Raw genomic sequence first — 23,187 nt, forward strand, 5'->3', positions numbered from 1 at the left:
ATCGTAACAGGAAAACATGGTGCCGAAGCCATATAACATGGACTGTGGAGCGGTGGAAGTTACTCATTTTTCTGCATGAGTTTTGTTGGAGCTGTCAACTTCTGGCTGAGTTTCCATCCAAGAGCAAAACACTGTGAGGGTCCGGTGATAATCTGGGTAGCTGTATCGCAGTATTCCAGGACCTCCATGGTTACATTGCAAGGTCGTGTTACTGCCTAGAATTATGTGACCACTTTGGTGGATTGTGATGCTGTGTTTCGAGAGAACAGGGCCCGAATTCACACAGCTCTGATCGTCCAGGACTGGTTTTGTTAGTACGAGGATGATATTGGCTTCTCTCCCCTGGTCTCAACAAGCAGTAGATTTCAATATTATTGAGCCTTTGTGGTCTACTTTGGAGAGAAGAGAGCATTATACTTATCCAACTTTACATCGTAGCCCGAATGTGCCAATATTTTGTAGGAAGAACGGTGGTAGATTCCCTCGAAAACTGCACGGGACCCGTATTTCTCCATTACCATTCGACGAGAAGCTGTTTTGAATGCCAATGGGATTCCTACATCGTACAAGACATCACAAAGTGTTGTGTTTGTTTGACACTACAAGAGTGAAGGCATAGTCACGGTACATATTTTTTTTTCTTTGAAGTACATCATTTACTGTGACTATGGCTTCGCTATTGCAGTGTCAAATAAACATCTAAGTTATATTTTGGTCACACTCCTTACTTACGACAATTACGTCAGAATATAGGAGCGGCGTGTTGTGTCTTTGGGTTTTCTGTGTTTTTGTTTACCCACAGTATGTACAACAGTCTTCCTACCGTAAGTGCTTAAGATTGCAAAGGTAACTTTGTCGTTACCCCTACAGGGTCTCTTCACATGTGAATGGGAAAGTCGGAGGTTTACCATAAATCAACGAAATCCCAATACGAGCTGTCGACGTTGAAGATCGCAGCATCAGCACGAGTCGACTGGGACTTTCATTCCCCATACCCACCTCAATACCATCAGTCAACGACTGTTTGCCGGTAACACTGTAGTGTACAGGCAAATGTTGGCTTTTTAGTTAATGTAGGAAGATGCAGGATAACTAGTACAAAACTTTTATTTACTGTGATGGACGCAGCTTGCTGCAAATGTGGAAAAATGTAAGTTAATGGGGTAAGTAGGAGAAACAGTGTGGGAATGATCATTGTATTAGTGGTGTTTTGTTTCACACAGTCATGTTGATTAAATGTCTTCACGTTGCGCTGCAAAGATACATTAACTGGAAAGAGAACGTAACGTCGGTTGCATGGCAGCCGAATGGTCGACTTCGGTTTCTTCGATGATAACGGAAAACTAATCTCCTATAAAAAGGAGACAGCAAATAAGAGGCGTACTTCTACGTTCAGTTATAAAGCAAGTATTAATTGAATACAAACTGGGAAATCCTACACCGAACCATAGTTCTATTTTCGAAACAGTATTGAGAAACTATAGAACGGTGCTATTGCCACCAACATTCATCCTGGTGTAAGGACCGCGAAGACAACGGAAATCATGGGTCTCACTGAAGCGTATAGAGATTCGTTTTTTCCTCAATCTGTTTGAGAATGGGGACAAGAAATTTAATAATTATCCATCATTCAAGCTACTCTCAGACATGCACCATATGGTGATATATGGGGTATATACATGATTGTAGATGTAAATGAATAAACTCCAGGTGGTAAGAAAATATCATTGATTACTTGCTGATCAGCAAGGCGGAATACATTTTGACGAATAGTGCGTTATATTGTACATCACATATGTGTCAGATTTCCGACGGTGATGGCAATCAGGTACAGTGATATGTACGTCGGCAGTGCAGTGCGATGGATTCTACACCATTGGATACGACCTCTGCCATGCATCTGACAGCGCTTTGGAGAGTATAAATGCAGACGCAGAACTTAACTAGACATCCACTTCATAAGAGCAATTTATGATACAACTGCTAAGCCAGAGAGGAATAAGAGCACAATTCATTATCATCTAGAAAATCCCAAAGCCATTTTTCACAGCTTGTGAACATCCTGAGGTAGGTTATGTGAACTATATACATAACCGGACTTTAGTTTATTCCGTTTCACTACATGCTAATACGCTGACTGCACCTTGTACTGACTTCTCATAGTAAGGGCTCAAGCAAATATGTGCAATTCTGATCATTTGTGTACTGTCACATACCTAGTCATTGGTATGATGTTCAATTTAGTCTCATGTCCCGTTCTTGGTTTCGCAGTTTTGTATGTGATGAAACAACTCTCCCAAGGAGGGTATGCTACGTTAAAAATCATGTAGTATAGCAAATCGCTACTACTATTCTTGACGTGTGCGCTGGTGATTATGTTTTACCTGGAGTATGTCAGAATCACGGTCCAAAAACAGCGTTATTTATTCAGGTAATACATTTGCTGTGTAGTCGGGTTTATTGCTGTTACTGCTACAGATTAACTTTCATATTTGCGTACGCTGTTCTCATATCTGTTTAACGAATTATTTGTCGCAGTATATAAATTAATGGTACTATATAAAGCATCTGGAGCTATCATGAAGAAAATATACCGAGCCTCACAATGAAAAATAAAATGTTGTTGCTCAATTTTGAAGTCGTGTTCCTGTGTAACAGAAGAAAGCGTGAGAAAAGCATTAGAAGCGCGCTATTCCTCTTCATTCTTGAAATTTCGCAGTATTGCGAAGAATGAGTAAGACACATTGACGACCTGTAAGAGAAGAAAAATGATGAGTGCAGATTCTACACATATTCAGGTATTTGTTGAGAATTACTTCGTCGTTCTTCGAGGTCTGTTCAAAAAATTCTGGAACATTCGTAATTTCGCGCCAGTGGTGTGGTGCAGCGAAATGCGGTTGGCATTCCTGCACTTCCCTGTGCTTAATATGTTAACTGCTGGAAGTTTCATCGTTGTGTGTCTGTTAGTTATTGTTCAGTGCTGTATTGAGTAGTTCGTTGTGTCTCGCAGTTTGGGAATTTCGAAATGTTAGAGTTAGAGGAGCAACACGAATGCATTAAATTTTGTGCGAAACTAAATAAAACCTGTAGAGAGTCACACCAAATCATGCAGGGAGCCTACGGTGATGAGTGCTTAAGCCGTACTCGGTGTTACGAATGGTTCACACGGTTCAAAAATGGCCGGACGGAAGGTAAAGGTGACTCTCGTTGACGACGCCGTTCGGCGTCTACCGATAATGCTCCTATCAGGAACGTCAACGAAAATGTCCGTACCAATTGAAGGCTGCCCGAGGGATTGCAGAAGAGTGTAACATTTCAGTTGGATCATGTCATGACATCCTCACACAGCATTTTGCATTGCATCGTGTCGGTGCCAAGTTCGTCCCACGGCTCAAGAAAAGAAATACTTTCACCTCGCAGTGTGTGAAGAGCTTTTGGCTTGCACAGATGAGAAAGGGAAGTTGCTTAAGAGAATGGGTCTACGCTTATGATGTTGAAACCAAGGTTCAGTCTTCACAATGGGACAGGGAAGGTTTTCCAAAACCAAAAACAGCTCGTCAGGTCAGGTAAAATGTCAAAGCCGTACTGATAGTTTTCTTTGACTTTGACGGATTAGGTCATGAGTTCGTGCCACAGGGACAACCTGTAAATAGACAGTACTCAGTACTACCGGGGCGTGTTGCGACGCCTGTGAAAAAATATGAGAGGCTAAACGTGCTGAAATGTGGGGAGATAGGTCATGGCTCTTGCACCACGATAACTCTCCCTTTCATTCGTCCCTGTTGGTGCGTGACTAATGCACAAAAAACGAAATCATTGTCCCGCCTTATCCCTCGTTACCTGCAGACTTGGCTCCTTCGGACTTTCTTTATATTTCCCAAGTTGCGAATCCCATTGAAAGAATGACGATTTATAACGATAGACGGGATAAAAGAAAATTCGCAGACGGTGCTTCGTGCGATCCAGCAACAGGCGTACGAAGACTGCTTCCGCAAGAGGGAACTGCGTTGGGAGTGATGAGGAGTATTTCGAAGGAAACTATGCTCAATAAGTAGAAGACAAGCTTACAAAAATTTTGTAGACGATGTTCCGGAATATTTTGAACAGACCTCGTATAGTGGCAAATATGAATTAATCATTGATACCAGATTACAAATTCTTATGAAGTCAGAAACTACTAAGCCAATTTTTTGTTTTCGAATTGTTGCCAATACTAACATTTCAGAAACGCTATCCGATCCTGGCAACATATTATTACATTTACTTCATTGTCCATTCCATTGGTTTACAATGACATGTGTACGTGTAAACATCTAAAAATCTGAGATTTTAATATACTGATCAGTACGCTGGGAATCTCTGGGGAAGACACGGCCGAATGCCTTTTACTATATGCAGGCCTGCTAAGTAGTGGAGAGGTTATGCTAAAATTATCTACGTAGTATTTACGTTGCCCTTTATAGAAGGTGTTTAGCGTCATTGTACAACCCTCCCACTAAACAGTTTCTTAAAATTTAACAGTTATGTTTTAGTAAGAGAAAAAAACATTTTTTTCATTTTTGCAGGACTTGTGCTGTGCAGATCACCGCTTTAACAGAAGTGAACTGTGTAGTGTGTGTAACAGTTTCCTTCTATTAACCTTTGTATGGATGCCACAAGCTGGAGCAGAGTTCGAGAATAAGCAATATCAATTTTTGTGCGCTGATTAGTTCAGAAAAGATTGTAGCCTTTTGGATTCTGTCAGTAAAAAATTATGCAAAGAATAAATAAATAAATAGATACGAAAATCCAGTTCTAGAGACCAGTGAAGCCGTCGTCTGTGGTTCCAATATGTGACCATGTCAGTGACTTTTATACTTGTAGAGGACTTCAGGTGGCTACTGGAGGAGCGAAGTTATTACTGTCTCATAAGATTTGACTTTGAGCTTGTTAATACTGTAAAAAAAAAAAAAAAAAAAAAAAAAAAAACCAGTAAATAAATCAGGCTGAGAGAGGGCATGGGCATGGTTGACATTATCCTTGTCACAACAATAGGTTTTTTAACAAAATAGAAATACTTAACAAGTAATGATCACAACTCCTTTCGAAATAGTCCCCTTGGCTATCTACACATATTTGCCAACTTTTCTGGAGGTCTTGGAAGAAACAAGGGAAATTTTCAGCTGCTGTGCTTGTAGGATCATTTGTCAAATCCCGTTCGATGTCTGTAACACACTGATGAAACTTTCCTTTCAGCTATCAGTCGCCTTTCCACTCGCGGAAAGAAGAAGAAGGAAAAAAAAAAAAAAAAAAAAAACCACAAGGCGAGAGGTCGAGCGAGTATGGCGGATGTGGGATGGCAGTAACAGAATATCTGGCCAGATACTCAACAGGTGAAGCAATAAGTGGTCTTGCTTTGTCAAGCAGTAAGAACCAATCCTGAGAAAGTCACAAATCAGGGTGGCGACGTTGAATTGCTCACTTTTTCACCTCGAGGAAACATACACTTGGTGAACTAATCCTTTACTATCAAGCAATCAACATTGTCTTTGTTCTCGAAGGTTCTCGTTTGACAGTTTTCGAGACTGGTGATCCAATACTCCGCCATTCAGCACTTTGACACTTCGTATGAGAGTCCTACTGGTAGCACCAACTTTCATTCACAGCCGTAATCTTTGGCAGGATATGTGGGATCACATGTGGCTCTATCCATTAGTCCAGCAGATTTTCATCGTGTTTCCTCTTTCTGTCTGCATGTTAGTGTGTGAGATACAAGTTGTGCATTAAGTTTCCGTTTCCCTAAATCTGCGCGTAAGGCCTTATAACACACATTAACATTCAAATTAAGTTTTTCTGATACCGCACACATAGTTATATTACCGACCTCTTGCAATAACTGAATTACCCGCACCAAGTTTGCATCGGTATGTGCTGCTGACGGGTGACCAGCTATGGGATCGTCTTGCACTGAATCTCTGTGTGGTGTGCGTACTGTAAGACCTTCGGCACACACGCCATCAGATTATTTGACTTGTCGCTCTAACGAAGTAGGCGAGCGTCAGCAATATGTCTCGTGGTCTAATCGTGGCGTGCTTATCTTCTGCCGTTAGGTCAGACGATAGAAATGCCACTTGCATGCTTAGAGTAGCAGATTGACGGTGGCCAACTTTAAACAGAACTTGATTAATTTCACACACATTTATTAAAATAATAACAAGCATAAACAGTACGTAACTTGATTCTGGATGCTATTTAAATTGACAATCTGAAGTTCCTTTGGTCTTGGTACGTTAATCTTATTCTCACATATCTCTGATACTTGACAAAGTGTCTATACATTTATCTTCATGGCTATGTACAGGAATATGACAATCTTATTAGGCGCAGACTGAAACTTGACTACAGACTAATGCAGACTAATCGGAGGTCTGTACACTCGTTATAATACCTCGCGCGTTCATGTATCACTGGGCGAGTGTGATCCGCGAGGAGAAAAGGTTCTACGTTAGCAGCAATCTCATTGGCTGCGTTACATATTAATACGCGGATCGGCGGAAGCAGAATTTTGTCCGTCTCTATGACAGCGCCATCACGTAGTGCGGAGACGGACGAGCGCTGCGCCTGAGCTGTTGTGCTTAGCGGGGCGCGCTCTAGTGGGAAAGTTGTGTACGCGCTGACCACGCGGAACTATGTACACAACACTCTGCCTCCCGAAAACCTATTTTGCCACTCGAAAACACAACTCCTTGAAAGTGCCTCGCCTATGTATGTTTGCATAATGATTTTCCACGTTCCATTAGGGGTTTTCCTGAGATTAATTCACTGGAGTCAGAGAATGATTTCTGTGTTTCCTGAATCGCAAAATGTTTGGGAAGCTGTGGTATACAAAATGGAAACCTGAAATCGTCACTATGATCCTGACATCAGCTGGTAATGTGTTTAGTGACCCATCGTGAAACAGTGTGGGTACAGTGAGTGTATTGACTGGGAATGCGAAACGAATGAACAGTGTATCATTAGTCTTTTACATTATAGGCCTAAAGGATTTATTTATAGAACTCTATTGTACACTGGGGATGTAACTGACGAAGTAGCATGGTTTGTAAAGGCTGGCATCGTATTTCAGAGGGTGGAGTTGCTAATCTTCATTCGGCCATTCAAATTTAGGTTTTCCGTGGTTTCCCTAAATTACATCAGGCGAACGACGGGTTAGTTACTACTACATGGCCGCGACCGACTACGTATCCAATCCTTGTCAAACTAGACCTGTAAGAACGTAAATGCTTGTGTACACGAATTACGTAATTTTTATTGACCTTAAATCGTAATACCACGATATGTCTAATACTCTCATAAAAGTGATCGACATGTGAATAAAACTACTACTACTAATACTAAACATGTGGCATGATTGTTTAGTTTCTCAGTGTTGTTGACCTTAAGTCCCTAGAAAGCTCAACAACAGTAGTGCCGACCTTACCGGTCGGGGCGGATTACTCAACAAAACACTTCATCATTTCTTTCCCTGTCGTAGTCCAGGGAAGGAGGTAATACCAATTTTGTGCTGGTGAGTCATTATTGAAAAGAGCATTACCTACTCCTCAGTTGCACTGGTATAAAAAAATTTACTAAGTTTTGAGGTGTGAATATTCATATTAAGCATAAACCATAAACTTGTTCGCAGAAATCATTCTAGATTGGCGATATGGGGCAGTCACTAATGAATTCAACGGTATTAGTATACAAATTGCGACAGTAAAATAGGTATCTGTTTCATTTAATTCTTGAATTATTTATGATAAATATAGATGTACACTGAACACAAATAATATCTGAGTTATTTTTCAGTTTGATATTTCAAACTACAGTTAAAACAGTTTATGTATACTGATTTGACGTATATTTACATTTTAACGGTTTTTCTACGTTTTTATCATAGTGTGGTATACTTTTAGAATCCCTAATACGTAAAGACCTACTTAATGATTTTTAGTTTTTAAAATTATGTTTTGGAAATAATATGTACAACACACCGTGCCCAGAAATTTTTTAACGGAAACTCTCTACTGGCTCTGAGCACTATGGGACTTAACATTTATGGTCATCAGTCCCCTAGAACTTAGAACTACTTAAACCTAAGTAACCTAAGGACATTACACAACACCGACTCATCACGAGGTAGAGAAAACCCCTGACTCCGCCGGGAATCGAACCCGGGAACTCGGGTGTGGAAAGCGAGAACGCTACCGCACGCCCACGAGCTTCGGACGAAACTCTCTACTACTGTAGGCTGATTTTCATAAACAGCAGTTTTATAGTTAATGAACTTACCACTATCTAGAACAGAGAATTACAGAAAGCGAGATTTCAGCTTTCTCTTAATCACTGTCGATAAAAGTGTAAACGTACCGCTCGGAAATGCGTTTTAGTTACTGCTCATTTCACAGTTTTCAGACAGCATAACATTTTCTCTCGTAAAAACAAAAATTGCAAACTAAATGTCAGATATTAAATACGTACATAAAGTTTTAATTTGTTACTCATGAAAATATTCTACCATGACATTCAGAAGGACGTGAAAGTGCTTCAGTGAAAGTGAAAATATCTTATGTCCTGTCGATATCGACTTCATAAGAGATTGATAACACTTAGCACGAGAAAAGGATGGAGGAAGGCATTAGCTACTTTAGAAATCATTGTGATTTTTATGAATCGTAAGGAAAATCTGAAGAGATCTATATGAAATGGTCTCGGCCTGGATCTTCCTGAATACGAAAACATTACGATCACCACATCGCCACCAGAGCTGATAAAGTTCTTTGAGAACTTCGACAGATCAAGACCACCTGCGTTAGCAAATAGTATCTACCATAGAATTTGAAAGATATGGGTTCCAGGAAAATGAAAGAGAGACATTCTTCTGGTTCAGCTGGCAAAAATTTCCTTGACGGGCTGTGCACCACTGGAGCTTCCTAACGTTATTTTGTCACAAACAGCAGATGTTGTTTGCAAAATTCTTGGCTCTAGGAAAAATCAGTTGTTAGATGCAGAAGTAGATAACAGTCAATCTTGTTTTGTTTAGAGGGCTTAATTCTGTATGTACTCTAGGGTCGAAAATATGCTCTTCCACTGGAAATAGTACATAAATTTTGTAGCTTTCATCTGTTCCAACATTTCGTTTTACCATTACTGTACAATTTGTGTAATGAGCGGAATCCATGTATTACACAAAGAAACAACAACTCTTGTAGCATTGCAACCTGCAGGAAATTTTTTCTGGAAACTTTGGTAACGTATTATGGGACCAAATAGCTCAGGTCATCGATCCCTATGCTTACGCACTACTTAATCTAACTGATACTAACTTTCGCTAAGGACAACATAAACACCTATACCCGAGGGAGGATTCGAACCTCCGACAGGGGGAGCCACCCGGACCGTGAAAAGGCGCCCCAGACCTCGCGGCGCGACGCAACCTTCAAGGTTCACTAGTTGAAGAAAATGAATATTTTCTGCTGGTGCACTGGAATTTCTTAACAATGTTTCGAGAACCTTCAGGACAACACTTCAAACTGTTTCTGTAACAGTAGCTGCTATCAGTTCTTTTCTTCTTGAGAGCGAGGAAAGGAAAGTTACAGTTACAGCTGTGTAGCATTAGATCTTTCACACACAAGGTTATATGAAGATATGTAAGTTGGGCAACGTATAAACTATTGCTGATAAAAGTGAGAGTTTTCCGTGAGATGAGCTGTACTACAGGAGGAACATGAATTACAGAATGGGATCAGGAATACGGGACCAGTCGCCTTACCGAGACAAAGGACTCCCTGGAGAGTGGGAAGAACCCACCGGCGGTGATACACAGAGGACGCTGCGCGCGTTGCATCACGAGCAGCAGCGACCGTTTGATGGACACGGGGCACTCCAGCAGTGACGTCACCGCGTCGTACGCCGCCAGGGCCACGTTCTCGCTCTGCAAAAGTCCACCACCTTCAGCAGGCCACTCGTTGTGAATGAATACAATCATCTTATGCAGAATAGTTTCAACATTAAAATGACATAGAATACTGTATCTTGCGAATAAAAGTATGTGGCGTACATCGAATTATGGATAAAAGATTAAGGGACTGTGAAATCCTCAGTTTAACGTTGTCAGAATAACTTTGGAAATATGGAATTTTCCAAATCATCAGACTCGTGCAGTAGAGTTGTTACTACAACACGTAGCAGGGTGTGAATTACAAATAATATACTGCAGCATACCATTTTCCGTTCTGTGTTGCGCCGGCCGCTGTGGCCGAGCGGTTCTAGGCGCTTCAGTCTGAAACCGTGCGACCGCTACGGTCGCAGGTTCGAATCCTGCCTAGGGAATGGATGTGTGTCATTTCCTTAGGTTAGTTAGGTTTAAGTAGTTCCAAGTTCTAGGGGAGTGATGAGCTCAGATGTTAAGTGCCATAGTCCTCAGAGCCATTTGAAACATTTTTTTTTCTATGTGGCCTGTATATCCCTGACGTGTAATCAGACTTAATTGCCACATTTTGTGGAAGCAGTTTTCTTTCCAGATGCAAAAGTACTTTTGTATGAAGCATTTGCTGCGCAGCAGGGAGTATAATGATATGAAATTTCTGGAGCGAAACAACATTCTGAACCGAGTCTTGAGGCAGTACCCTTCCCTCTTTCAGAGAGTTCTCTGCCGGATGAATCGTCAGAAAATGTCTGAAGGATTCAATCTGCCGTTGAGAGTCGGTAAGGAACGTCTAGCGGTTGAGTAACGCGCTGAATGCTTGCTCTGAACCATGTTTAAATGCTGAAGTTGTTAAAGCGTTTCCTGCAAAAACTACGAGTTTGTGAAGTGCTCTGAATCGTTGTTCTCAGGAAAAGGAATTAATAAGGAAAATTAACGAGAATGAACTGAAATAGTTAGCGTCACTGATATTACAGTGATAACGTTGTGGGATAACTATTCCGTTAGTAGAAAATTGTTCAACTCTTTCTTTCAGTGAGATTTAGTAACTAAAGTCGAAGAAAGTAATTAAAACTTGCTTGTGGTTTCTATGTCAGTAATCATTGCTATGAAATTATTAAACAACTTCGATTACTGACAACATTTAGGTGAGTAACATGCTACATGTGCGACTTATATAACAACAATTTACAATACATTTCTGTATAGATAAAATCGTACTGACTAATCTATTCTAGTCGTGGTGAAACAGCAAATTCCAAAATACAGCTCCAGGAGGGAATATTTATTATCTGTAAACAGTAAAAATGGCATTCGATAATTAGCAAGTAAAATAAGTTTTCTCAAATGTGCCAGTTTAATTTGTTACAAATAATCTATACTCGTATTATTTTCAGTATTTTTTTACGCTATTTTACAGTTTTTAACATGGCTGTTATTCAGCAACCGTATACTAAAATGAGATTTTCACTCTGCAGCGGAGTGTCCGCTGATATGAAACTTCCTCGAACTCGGGACCTTAGCATTTCGCGGGCAAGTGCTCTACCATCTTTTTTTTTGTATTTAAAGTGTTCCCTCGTCTCCCTGAGCTAATTTTTTTCCCCCCTCAATTTGTTCGTTGTTGTTCATTGTATTTGGTCGTAGCGGACGTCATATGGCATCCATTGAAGTTCGTTGTTGATCGTTTCACTCACCGTTGGGTGGCTTGCGGAGTATAAATGTAGATGTAGATGTACAGAGGCCAGCTAGCTCTCTGATCGAACACGCTGAGCTACCGTGCCGGCACCATCTGAGCTACCGAAGCACGACTCACGTCCGGTCCTCACAGCTTTACTTCTGCCAGTATCTCGTCTCCTACCTTCCAAACTTTACAGAAGTTCTCCTGCAGAAGTAAAGCTGTGAGGACCGGGCGTGAGTCGTGCTTCGGTAGCTCAGATGGTAGAGCACTTGCCCGCGAAAGGCAAAGATCCGGAATTCGAGTCTCGGTCGGGCACACAGTTTTAATCTGCCAGGAAGTTTCAACCGTATACTAGTTTCAACTTTTGATCAAACAGCCAACTGCTTATACATACAAAGACACAAGAAGAAAATAGTTAAACACAGGATTTAGCAAACATTTCATTCTGATGAAGACACCTCTAATAGGTGTCAAAAACTGTCATTGTACCTATCGCTTATGTGCAACCGGTTGGCTGTTTAATCCTATGTTGATGCAGTTGATGAGTCTTTGGAGTAACATATAAATACTGTCTCAGTGTGTGCCAGCGTACACGTCCAAAGTGCTCGGGTTTGATCACCAATCAATACCAGGTTTTTTTGTCTGTCACTTATCCCATCTATCATTTCTTGCAATATTTGGTAACGTGAAAAATGATGAGTTACACTTTGGTTCAGAATCCACATTAAATCTTAGCCTCCCATGCTACTGGCTGGGTCGGAGGAAGGCATCGACATACCACCTCTAACAGGACCATGCCTAATGACGCACTGCGGTGTTCAGAACAACTGTCATATTGATGATTGCTTCACTTGCTTGCTTACATATCCATATCAATAGCAAGTATTTAAAAATTCAAAATTAACTTTGTAACTATGTACAGCTATGTACTATTTCAGTCCTTCCATGCTACAGAAACATCTGAGTGGCATTTATCAAATGTCTAATTTCTCTAGATATTGTTCAGTATTCAAGTGTTCAACGTTCTCACGACTTACGTTCGCATTAGCACATTTGTTCCAGTAACAAATATAAGTCTGTTGTAAGATACATGTATGTACACTCCTGGAAATGGAAAAAAGAACACATTGACACCGGTGTGTCAGACCCACCATACTTGCTCCGGACACTGCGAGAGGGCTGTACAAGCAATGATCACACGCACGGCACAGCGGACACACCAGGAACCGCGGTGTTGGCCGTCGAATGGCGCTAGCTGCGCAGCATTTGTGCACCGCCGCCGTCAGTGTCAGCCAGTTTGCCGTGGCACACGGAGCTCCATCGCAGTCTTTAACACTGGTAGCATGCCGCGACAGCGTGGACGTGAACCGTATGTGCAGTTGACGGACTTTGAGCGAGCGCGTATAGTGGGCATGCGGGAGGCCGGGTGGACGTGCCGCCGAATTGCTCAACACGTGGGGCGTGAGGTCTCCACAGTACATCGATGTTGTCGCCAGTGGTTGGCGGAAGGTGCACGTGCTCGTCGACCTGGGACCGGACCGCAGCGACGCACGAATGCACGCCAAGACCGTAGGATCCTACGCAGTGCCATAGGGGACCTCACCGCCACTTCCCAGCAAATTAGGGACACTGTTGCTCCTGGGGTATCGGCGAGGACCATTCGCAACCGTCTCCATGAAGCTGGGCTGCGGTCCCGCACACCGTTAGGCCGTCTTCCGCTCACGCCCCAACATCGTGCAGACCGCCTCCAGTGGTGTCGCGACAGGCGTGAATGGAGGGACGAATGGAGACGTGTCGTCTTCAGCGATGAGAGTCGCTTCTGCCTTGGTGCCAATGATGGTCGTATGCGTGTTTGGCGCCGTGCAGGCGAGCGCCACAATCAGGACTGCATACGACCGAGGCACACAGGGCCAACACCCAGCATCATGGTGTGGGGAGCGATCTCCTACACTGGCCGTACACCACTGGTGATCGTCGAGGGGACACTGAATAGTGCACGGTACATCCAAACCGTCATCGAACCCATCGTTCTACCATTCCTAGACCGGCAAGGGAACTTGCTGTTCCAACAGGACAATGCACGTCCGCATGTATCCCGTGCCACCCAACGTGCTCTAGAAGGTGTAAGTCAACTACCCTGGCCAGCAAGATCTCCGGATCTGTCCCCCATTGAGCATGTTTGGGACTGGATGAAGCGTCGTCTCAGGCGGTCTGCACGTCCAGCACGAACGCTGGTCCAACTGAGGCGCCAGGTGGAAATGGCATGGCAAGCCGTTCCACAGGACTACATCCAGCATCTCTACGATCGTCTCCATGGGAGAATAGCAGCCTGCATTGCTGCGAATGGTGGATATACACTGTACTAGTGCCGACATTGTGCATGCTCTGTTGCCTGTGTCTATGTGCCTGTGGTTCTGTCAGTGTGATCATGTGATGTATCTGACCCCAGGAAAGTGTCAATAAAGTTTCCCCTTCCTGGGACAATGAATTCACGGTGTTCTTATTTCAATTCCCGCGAGTGTATATCTCATTTTCTTACCATCTGCCGCAACCAAAAAAAAATCACATTTGTGACAACTTGTTTTTAACGGTGAATTTAATTTTTTGAATATCATTCCCATATTACACATGAAACTGCGTTGCATTTCCATGCATTGCAGGATGTGTCTGTCACTATTCAACCGGTGTGGTGCTTTGATATGCACTCGATGGAGTGATATGACCTCTTTTCCCAGGTAGGTAAGCAACTGTCTCTACTACATCCCACCACGGGGAATGTGAGCTCTCCAATGCGCCGACTTAACGTGGTTCCGGAAGAAGTTGCTCTCTCTCGTATACTGCTGCCCATCAAAGTAGTATCAGCCAGTCAGTGAGTTAATTAACTGAAATGTTTTTGTGTGTTCCAGTAGTACGTGAATTCATACTGAACTTTACTGAACGGATTTTGAAACAGAACAATCTCAGTAATGCCACCATTTCAAAACTGAAACTGAAATTTCTCAGATATCAAATACTAGATATTTTTGCTGACTTTCTACTAGTTAACTGAGTCTGCCAAATTTAACTTGTTGTGAAAATCATAATAACAGTTTGCACAACTTGTTGACAAAAATCGGTTCACCTTTTCTGGGCGACACGTTATGTTTTTGAGGCCTGGCACCTTACCACTTGAGAGCTCCTCACTTGCTAACCTGTTTCACTAGTAAACGAAATGTCTGCTGAAAGAAATCTTGGTAGTGAAATAAAACCAAGTGCAAGCGCAGATCGCATATTCTACAATGAAATACTCACTTCCGTAATGAGGTCATCTCCAAACCAGCAGTATTCAAAGAGCTCTGCAAGCATTACAGTCAAATGGCAGCCAAATTTTCCTGTCTCTTGCAGGCCGTTTTTATTCTGTAAAAAAGCTGCTATTAGGCACAAGAAATCAAAATATTTTGTGCGCTGCCAGAAAACTATGTGCTCAGTCTAAAGAAAGAAAAATTATTGTAAAATGCAGCAGAATGGAAGAAATTGGAATATAGATACATGGAAATCAGGAAGACAATGGTTAATATAGAAAATAGAAACTCAAAAGGTTAAAAAACTTTGAGACAGACATGAGGTTTCCAAGAAGTGAGCACTAGAGATCAGAAATACCAACTGGGATGAAAAAAATGTAGTCTTAGTTCGGAACCTAAAAAAATTTGTGGAGGAGTTTGTTTTAGATAAGTCAGCTGAGAATTTCTTTACTTTGCACTGATAATAATTATTTTCCTTTAATTTATTTTATATTGCTAAACAGTGCAAATGAAGGTATAATTCGATCAAATGGTTGCTGTTATTTACGTGACGCATCAGTGCATTTATCTTCTTCATGTTTCGTTGAAATGGATGTAATGAAATGCTGTACCGTCATCTAAATTCTTTCTGTTGTGTGACTTAGTGCCAGTGGGACTCATCTAGAAATACTGAAGATACATGGAGATACTTCTTCTTTGTTTTCGAAATTTAATAGATGGACAGCTGAATAGTGGAGTGGTATATCTTTCCAGGTATATGGTATTCTTAGTGGTCGTTTGAAAGTGAACTAGCAATGGAAAAGCAAAAAGTGCATGCTATGATAATGGACGTGCAGCTGCATAAAAATATTTGGCACCAATTTTGTTTCAGAAGAGAGGAGGGTACATTATACATTAAGAATTAATATTGAGCTAGGTCTGATGAGATGGAATCCCATTTGTTGAATTGAGACTAAATGCAAATTCGAAAATAACTGTTGAATCATTGTAAGAAAAAATCCAGTTGATTTAGCCTACCATTTTGTTACTACAGAAGATTGTGCCATTCTGTGCCGCAAACGGAGGGAGGAGGTTGATGGAAGCCTGTACTGAGGCGTGAGTAGAGACAAAGCTGGCTTCAGTAGTCAGCAAGATTATGACTGGCGTTTTCTGGAATGCAGAGGGATTCTTCTCATTGTTGTTTTTATAAAGAGTACGACCAGTCCTCTGGCCAACCGGATGGAGAAAAACCGAATGAAAGGGACCGTATCACAAACGATGAAATAACGAACCACGGTGGGTCTTTTAACTCCCACACGACTTTGCTCAACTAAAGCGTATCATTATAATGATCTTTAACCTGGTGTTCAACTTTATCAAATATGGATGTGAAATTTTCATGTTCACCCAGAAGGTAATGTGCAATATGTTTCTTGTCGCTCTTGGTATTCATGTTTACAGCAGAACTTAGTGATGTTGTAACAGCCTCTTGACCACTACCAACTCCCTGTTCTAAGCTGAGTCAGAAAGTTCAGGTCTGTTGGACAGCAACAGATAAACTCCTTCACGAGTCGGTTATCTCCGATTTACTGCGCAAGGAATTTTCGGCTGAAGCATTTAGAGCAATTTCAGACGACTTCATCCCACTTGTCAGCCATTATCACTTGTGTCTCCCAGACTGTACTGGTAAGTTGAAATTTGCATCTAAAACTGTGCTCGCGTAAGCTGTCGCCAGCACCCTGGTCAGCAAAGATGTAGTAAGAAGAAAGATAGTAGACGCTGGATCAAGCGCACCTATCGGGAGAGAGGCCAAAGACAGACTCGCAAGCAATACGCCGCTAATTCCCTCTTGACCACAAGTATTTAGATCAACGCCGCAGACTGGACGGCTCAGTCAGTCTCAGTGTCTGTCACTAGCACAGTCGCTCGATCACTAGCTCAATCACTGTCGCACCAACTCGCATACCAGTTTGATGTCTGTCATTCATCGTGTACCGGGACTTGTGCTTCACCAGCAGTAAGGCTAACGTGGACTATTACGGAAGAGCTTGTACCACAACACATGGACCCTCTTAAAACAAGTAGCTTCCAGTTAATGTAAGAAAAGAACCCTCTTAAAACATGTGCGCAGTAGTGTTGTAGAAAGAGGATACTGGCCACAAACAACATCCTCTCCCTTGCTCCCTATGGTACAAGACTCAACAGTTCCGACGAGGACACAACAAAAACTATAACTGACCGGAACGTTTACGCGATATAGTCTCCAAATTTCTCCCAAAATATTCTGCCACTGTTGCTTCTGAGGCATCAGGTCCATACACCGTTCCCTAGGTCTATATATTCAGGAAACCACCTGATCCCAAAACAGCATCAATTCGGCTCCACACCAGGTATTAGTTAGTGTTTTCCGGAGACGCAGGTCAGATCCAGACGAAATGTCTTAAGGTTCCACCATATCGGAAATATGACAGTTGGGATGACATGATATCTTTGCCAAAGGTATACTTTTACCTGGTCGGCAGAGCCTGAAAGAAAAGAGTTAGCAGGGACAAATTCCAGGTATTTGGTGTCAATTAGCAGTGAGTCCGCATAGCGGAAACGTACGAACAGGACCCAACGTCATGGTGGAAATGGCACAGTCTTACGTACAGAATGATGTGGTCCTGTGCAATATTGCAAATCTGAGTATGACAGCAGCCGACAAAAACTCACACGTGATGAAAGGAGTCAAATCAGACATATACCAAGCTCGTCTAGCGAAGAATATCACAAAAGCCACTGAATTCATCAGACGGTATCAGCGCATCAAGAGAGCGCAACAAGTTTTGGACGAAAGAAGTATGAGCGACTACAGAATTTGGTTCCTAATGCATATGTGGCACACCACCTCGATATCACCTCTCTGACACTCTAGGTGATGAGACAAGAAGTTTAGCATTTTATACAAGCCAGAACTGATGAAACGAGTACCAAATACAACCTACTCCTTCACCCACAGAACTAGCATATGGCGGACAAAGAGCAACATGCTGTTTTGTTTTCATTGTGGAAGTCCTGAGCATATTTTGAGCTACTTCAAAGAGAGAAGACGAGTGTTCGACAACTACTGCAACGCCAGATGTCAACCGTCAAAACAGATTTTCTCACGCCAGTCAAATGCAGACAATGACAGTCATCATGTCACACGAAGTTAAACACTGTACCCTAGTCGAGGGGCTTTCCAAGACTCCCTTTGCTATAACGAACTCATCCGCTCGCCAGATCGTCAAATTCAGGAAAACTAAGCTAAGCGAAAGTCTGTAGTGCTGAGACTGCCACGGATGAAGATAATCCAAGTGCGTCGGTCATCAAGATGTTGGGAAATCTCATCAACATCGTCATCGATGGCTAACCTGTCCAGAATTTAGTCGACTTGTGGACTTCTTTTTCTGTAATTTCAGATGCTTGTCATCAACCGATCGACTATGTTTCGTGATATGAAGGTAAATGTGCTGAAATTCTCAAATGGGACATACATCCAGCTGAAAGTGACACGGATTGGAAGTGCATCAAACAATGACAAAACATAGTCCTTTGAATATTCCGTTTTACCAGACTTCAGTGATAATATTATTGCTGGATGGGACCCCTCGCACACTTCCCAAGCAGTTACGGACTATGGGAGATCAGAGCTCCAGTTCGAAGAAGCTACTACAACAAGCACAAATAACTTAGATTCCTTTGAGCGGTCGTTTGCCGTTGGAAATATTGTTACACGGCCACGATCGACATTTCCAGTCGCCATTCTAGATGCTCAGCGAAACTGTGAAGATATTGTTGATTACAAAACGCTTCTCAGGCCTACAAACGAAATCTGCATACCAGCAACCGATCATAATCATTGCAGATGGACGAGGAGAACTAGGAATTACTAACTGTCACGAGCCCCACAGCTCATCCCTAACAGGCGAAGTAGTTCAGTAGAGGTAGCTATCATTAACTAATAATGGTTCTACAGGTAACGCAGTGGAGGAAACTGCTGTCGAATTGCCTGAGAAGGAATAACGTAAGGAAATGTTAGTCTTTCTACGACAACTTACGGATGCTTTAAATTCTGAAGAGGAGAAGACCTAGCATCCTATGGTGAAACACCGCATCAGGACTAAGAATCACTCACCATTAGGGTGTCGCCAAAAACTCACATTCCGGATCTAACTGGGGAAGATTCTGCAAGGTGAAATAACTGGACCTCAGGAGAGTCATTGGTCGTTTCCTGTAGTCTTTATGAAGAAGGTGGATTGGCATATGACATTTCTACCTCGACCATCATCGACTGGCCAAAATCGTGTCGAAAGGATCAATGAATTATTCAACTATGGACGTGAAGTTGGGTTACTGGCAAATTCTGTTGATGAGGGTTGCTAGGAAGAAAATTCTTTCATAGCTCCTGATAGGATGTATGACTTCAGGGTTATGTCGCTGGGACTACATTCTGACACCATCGAATGCATGATGGACACTCTGCTTCCGCACCTTAAATGGGCAGCACGTCTTTGCTATTTGAATGGCTTTGTAGTTTTATAAAGTCATTTAATTAACACGGAAGCCACCTGAAAACCTTGTCGAAGTGTGTTTAGATTGCAGGTCTCTGACCAACTCCGAAAAAGTGCCCATTCGTTCCCCCAGGGACGAAAAAACTTGAGGCAACTAGTTCATGGGCATGGTGTCTTTCCCGGTGCTGTGAAAATAATAAAAGTCACAGATTTAGTAACTCCTTCGCACATTTCAGATTTGAGAAGTTTTGTCGGAATGAGCTTGTACTTGGAAATTCATAAACAAATTATGCATCGGGGCACGTCTCTCACAAGAAGTACTATGAGGAGACGCGAAACTTCCATGGAACAAGACAAAGGAAAGATCTATCCTCGTTCTTAAGAGAGTGCAAAAATCTTCTCGAGACATAGCATAGAATAACGAGAATGTCGTGAAATTACTTGAAGCCGACACTAGCAGCTACATGATAATTGCAGTTCCAGTACAAGTTCATGAAGGGGCTTTAGAGGTGATTAGTCATGCTTCCAAAGTACTCTACATATCCAAGGTGAATTACTCTACAACCAAGAAAGAAATCCTTGCAGTTGCTTAGGGCTACAACAAATTCCCGTCATGTATTTGTTTGACAGAGCATTCATATTTTATTCCACTTTTCTTTATGGGCCTCTCAGGCCAACTAACGAGAAAGTCACTGAGGTTTCAGGTGGACTTCGTGTAGAATGTATGCAAAATCTGGCGAAGAAACGAGGACGATATTGCCTTTCAAGAAATCTTTTGGTGCATCGCAGCAGTGCGAACAGAATTTCAGGCATCGCTGCAATAAATAACATTGATGCTGATCAGGGGAAACATTCAGCATTACTGGAAATCATAAGAGCCTTGAGACTTAGGAACTATGCAAATGAAAATTTCAGTATTTAAATGTAACATTGTATTTGCAAAACTACACTCATGCTCATAAATTACGGATAATTGCAGAATGTGGTGCCACACATATGGCTGGCACACTCTGGATTAGGTGGTCGAGCAGCTGCTGGGGTACAGCCTCCCATTCTTGCACCAGTGCTTGTCAGGGCTCCTGAAGTGTCGTAGGGGTTTGAAGACGTGCAGCGATACTTCGATCGAGAGCATCCCAGACGTGCTCGATGGGGTTTAGGTCTGGAGAACAGGCAGGCCACTCCATTCGCATGATAGCTTCTCTTTCAAGGTATTCCTCCACGACGGCAGCTCGGTGGGGCCGTGCGTTATCATCCATCAGGAGGAAGGTGGGACCCACTGCACTCCTGAAAAGGCGGACATACTGGTGCAAAATGACGTCCTGATACACCTGACTTGTTACAGTTCCTATGTCAAAGACATCCAGGGGTGTACGTGCACCAGTCATAATTCCACCCCAACCCATGAAACTACGACCTCCATACAGGTCCCTTTCAAAGACATTAAGGGGTTGGTATCTGGATCGTGGTTCACTCCAGATGAAAGCCTGGCGAGAATCACTGTTCAGACTATACCTGGACTAGTCTGTGAACATAAATCTGGGACCACTGTTCCAATGACCATGTACTGTGTTCTTGACACCAGGCTTTGCAGGCGCTGCTGTGACCAGGGGTCAGTGAAATGCGCATTGCAGGTCTCCGGGCGATTAAACCGTGTCTGTTCAGTCGTCTGTAGACTGTGTGTCTGGTGACAACTGTTAGAGTGGCTGTGGTGAGGTCCCGAGCAAGGATACCTGCAGTACTCGGTGGCCGTCTGCGGGCACTGATGATGAGATATCGGTCTTCTTGTGGTTTTGTACACTGTGGACGTCCCGTGCTGTAGCGTCTGGACACATTTCCTGTCTGCTGAAATCGTTGCCATAATCTTGAGATCACACTTTGTGGCACACGGAGGGCCTGTGCTACAACCTGCTGTGTTTGACCAGCCTCCTATCGCCCTAGTATTCTACCACTCACTACGTGTTCAATATGTGTTCTTTGGGCCATTTTGAAAACACAGTCACCATTAGCACGTTTGAAAACGTCTGCACACTTACTCGCTCCACCGTAGTCTGACATCCACCAACATACCTCTGCGTATGTGGACTGCTGGCAGCACCACCGTGGGACGCCCGCAGGTTAAATGCACCGCATGGTTATACCCCGAGGTGATTTAAACTCGAAAACCGTCCACGAGAGCGTTGTTTCACCATGTATCAGCATTATCCTTAATTTATGAGCATGAGTGTATGTTCTGATGGGCAGAAAATGATTTATCATCATCCTAGCGCACTTATGACCTGCTTTCTTGATGTTTTTCCGTAACACAACAACATCTGATCACCAGACGTTCATGAAGGCTGAAGACAGTATAAAACGTAAATGGCACTTTCTACAGTAGTTCTGTAACGTTCCGTTACACACATGTGAAATACTGTAAAGAGTGCCAGTGATAGAAGCACATCCTACAGTTACCCCCTGAACATCTGTTACTACCAGTTCCAGCTGCAGCAGTGTCATTTCAACGATTTGGGAAAAACCTCTTTGCGTGGTTGCCCAGGTCTACAAACAGGCCCCGATGGATTTCTACACTGAGTACCACACCCTCTATGGTGTCACCAAAGCTGTGCCACTGCCAAAACTCCATAAATTGCAAAGTTCCTTGTAAAAGATATCATTTTGAAGCAAGGTGCACCACAAATAATTGGCTGTGATAGTGGAACGTTTTGTAGTTGTATATTATCAGGGGATATTTTGATTTCACCCACAGGATGACAATGACCTACCAGCCACTGACGAGTGCCACGCAGAATGCTTTTGTGAGATGTTGGTCAATATTCTCTCAATATGCGATGGTAATACACAGAAAACATATGATACAATACTGTCTGTCGTAGCACCTTCATATAAGACACTGAAGAAAGACACGACAGGCTTCACACCATTCTTTGTGTCCTCCTCCATAGCTGAGTAGTAAACACGGTAGGCTGTCGTGCATCGCACCCAGGTTCGATTCCCGGGCAGATCCGCGATTTTCTCCACTCGGGTACAGAGTGATGGGTTGTCTTGTTCAACATGTCATCCTCATCGACATGCGGGTTGCCCAAGTGGCATCAGCTGAATAGATTTGCCTCAGGAGAACGGTTTACCCGCTGGTAGCCTCTAGCCACACGAACGTTGATTCATTCCATTCTTTGTAGTTCACGATCGCGACGCCGAAATGGCAATGGATACACACGCTCCGTTTCAACTGGGCGAAGCTTAGGATGACTGCATGAAAGATGTCGTCATCAAGGGCAAAGAAGCAAGACATCTGTCTCGTATATATCGTATACTGCGGACAACCAGCGTAACAGCCGATAACGCTGTAACACAAAAGTCTGACCAGTGACATATACTCCAGGAAATATGGCATAGATTTTTATGACTCTGCGGAAAGTGGGACTATTGAAAAAGTTATTATTACCCTACATTTTGCTATATCATACCCTTTGTCGCTTGTCGGACGTCACTTATGAAGCTGAGATTTTTGATCCTTCATCAGGAAGTGAAAAGCACAAAGAGGTCGTCCATGTCCGCTGTATGAAGATATACAGCAGTCCTTGGGCGAGACCCACCATGTGGTCTTATCGTTCGAGGAAACTAGAGATCCTCTCTACTATCAAGAATCGAATATACTCGATAATTACACGATGCAACAACGAAAATCTAAATCGAATGAAAATTTACACTGTTTGATTACAGTGATTATAGGTATTTTTATGTTAAGTTTAAAATCAAATATCATAATGCTTTGTC

General features: G+C 42.6%; 1 protein-coding gene across 1 annotated transcript in view; it reads right to left on the reverse strand.

Annotated features, from left to right (window-relative positions):
* Positions 1–2,591: 2,591 nt before the first annotated feature.
* The window catches only part of LOC124620126 (odorant receptor Or2-like), a 66,223-nt gene continuing 45,627 nt past the window's right edge, over positions 2,592–23,187 (reverse strand). The window contains exons 4-6 of the mRNA XM_047146797.1: positions 14,913–15,017; positions 9,791–9,952; positions 2,592–2,752 (exon numbers count right to left, since the gene is read on the reverse strand). Coding sequence (XP_047002753.1) covers positions 2,690–2,752; positions 9,791–9,952; positions 14,913–15,017 — 330 coding nt within the window. The 3' untranslated portion in view covers positions 2,592–2,689. The remainder of the gene's footprint in view (positions 2,753–9,790; positions 9,953–14,912; positions 15,018–23,187) is intronic.

This window comes from Schistocerca americana, chromosome 6 (assembly GCF_021461395.2).
Source record: "Schistocerca americana isolate TAMUIC-IGC-003095 chromosome 6, iqSchAmer2.1, whole genome shotgun sequence".
NCBI lineage: Eukaryota > Metazoa > Arthropoda > Insecta > Orthoptera > Acrididae > Schistocerca > Schistocerca americana.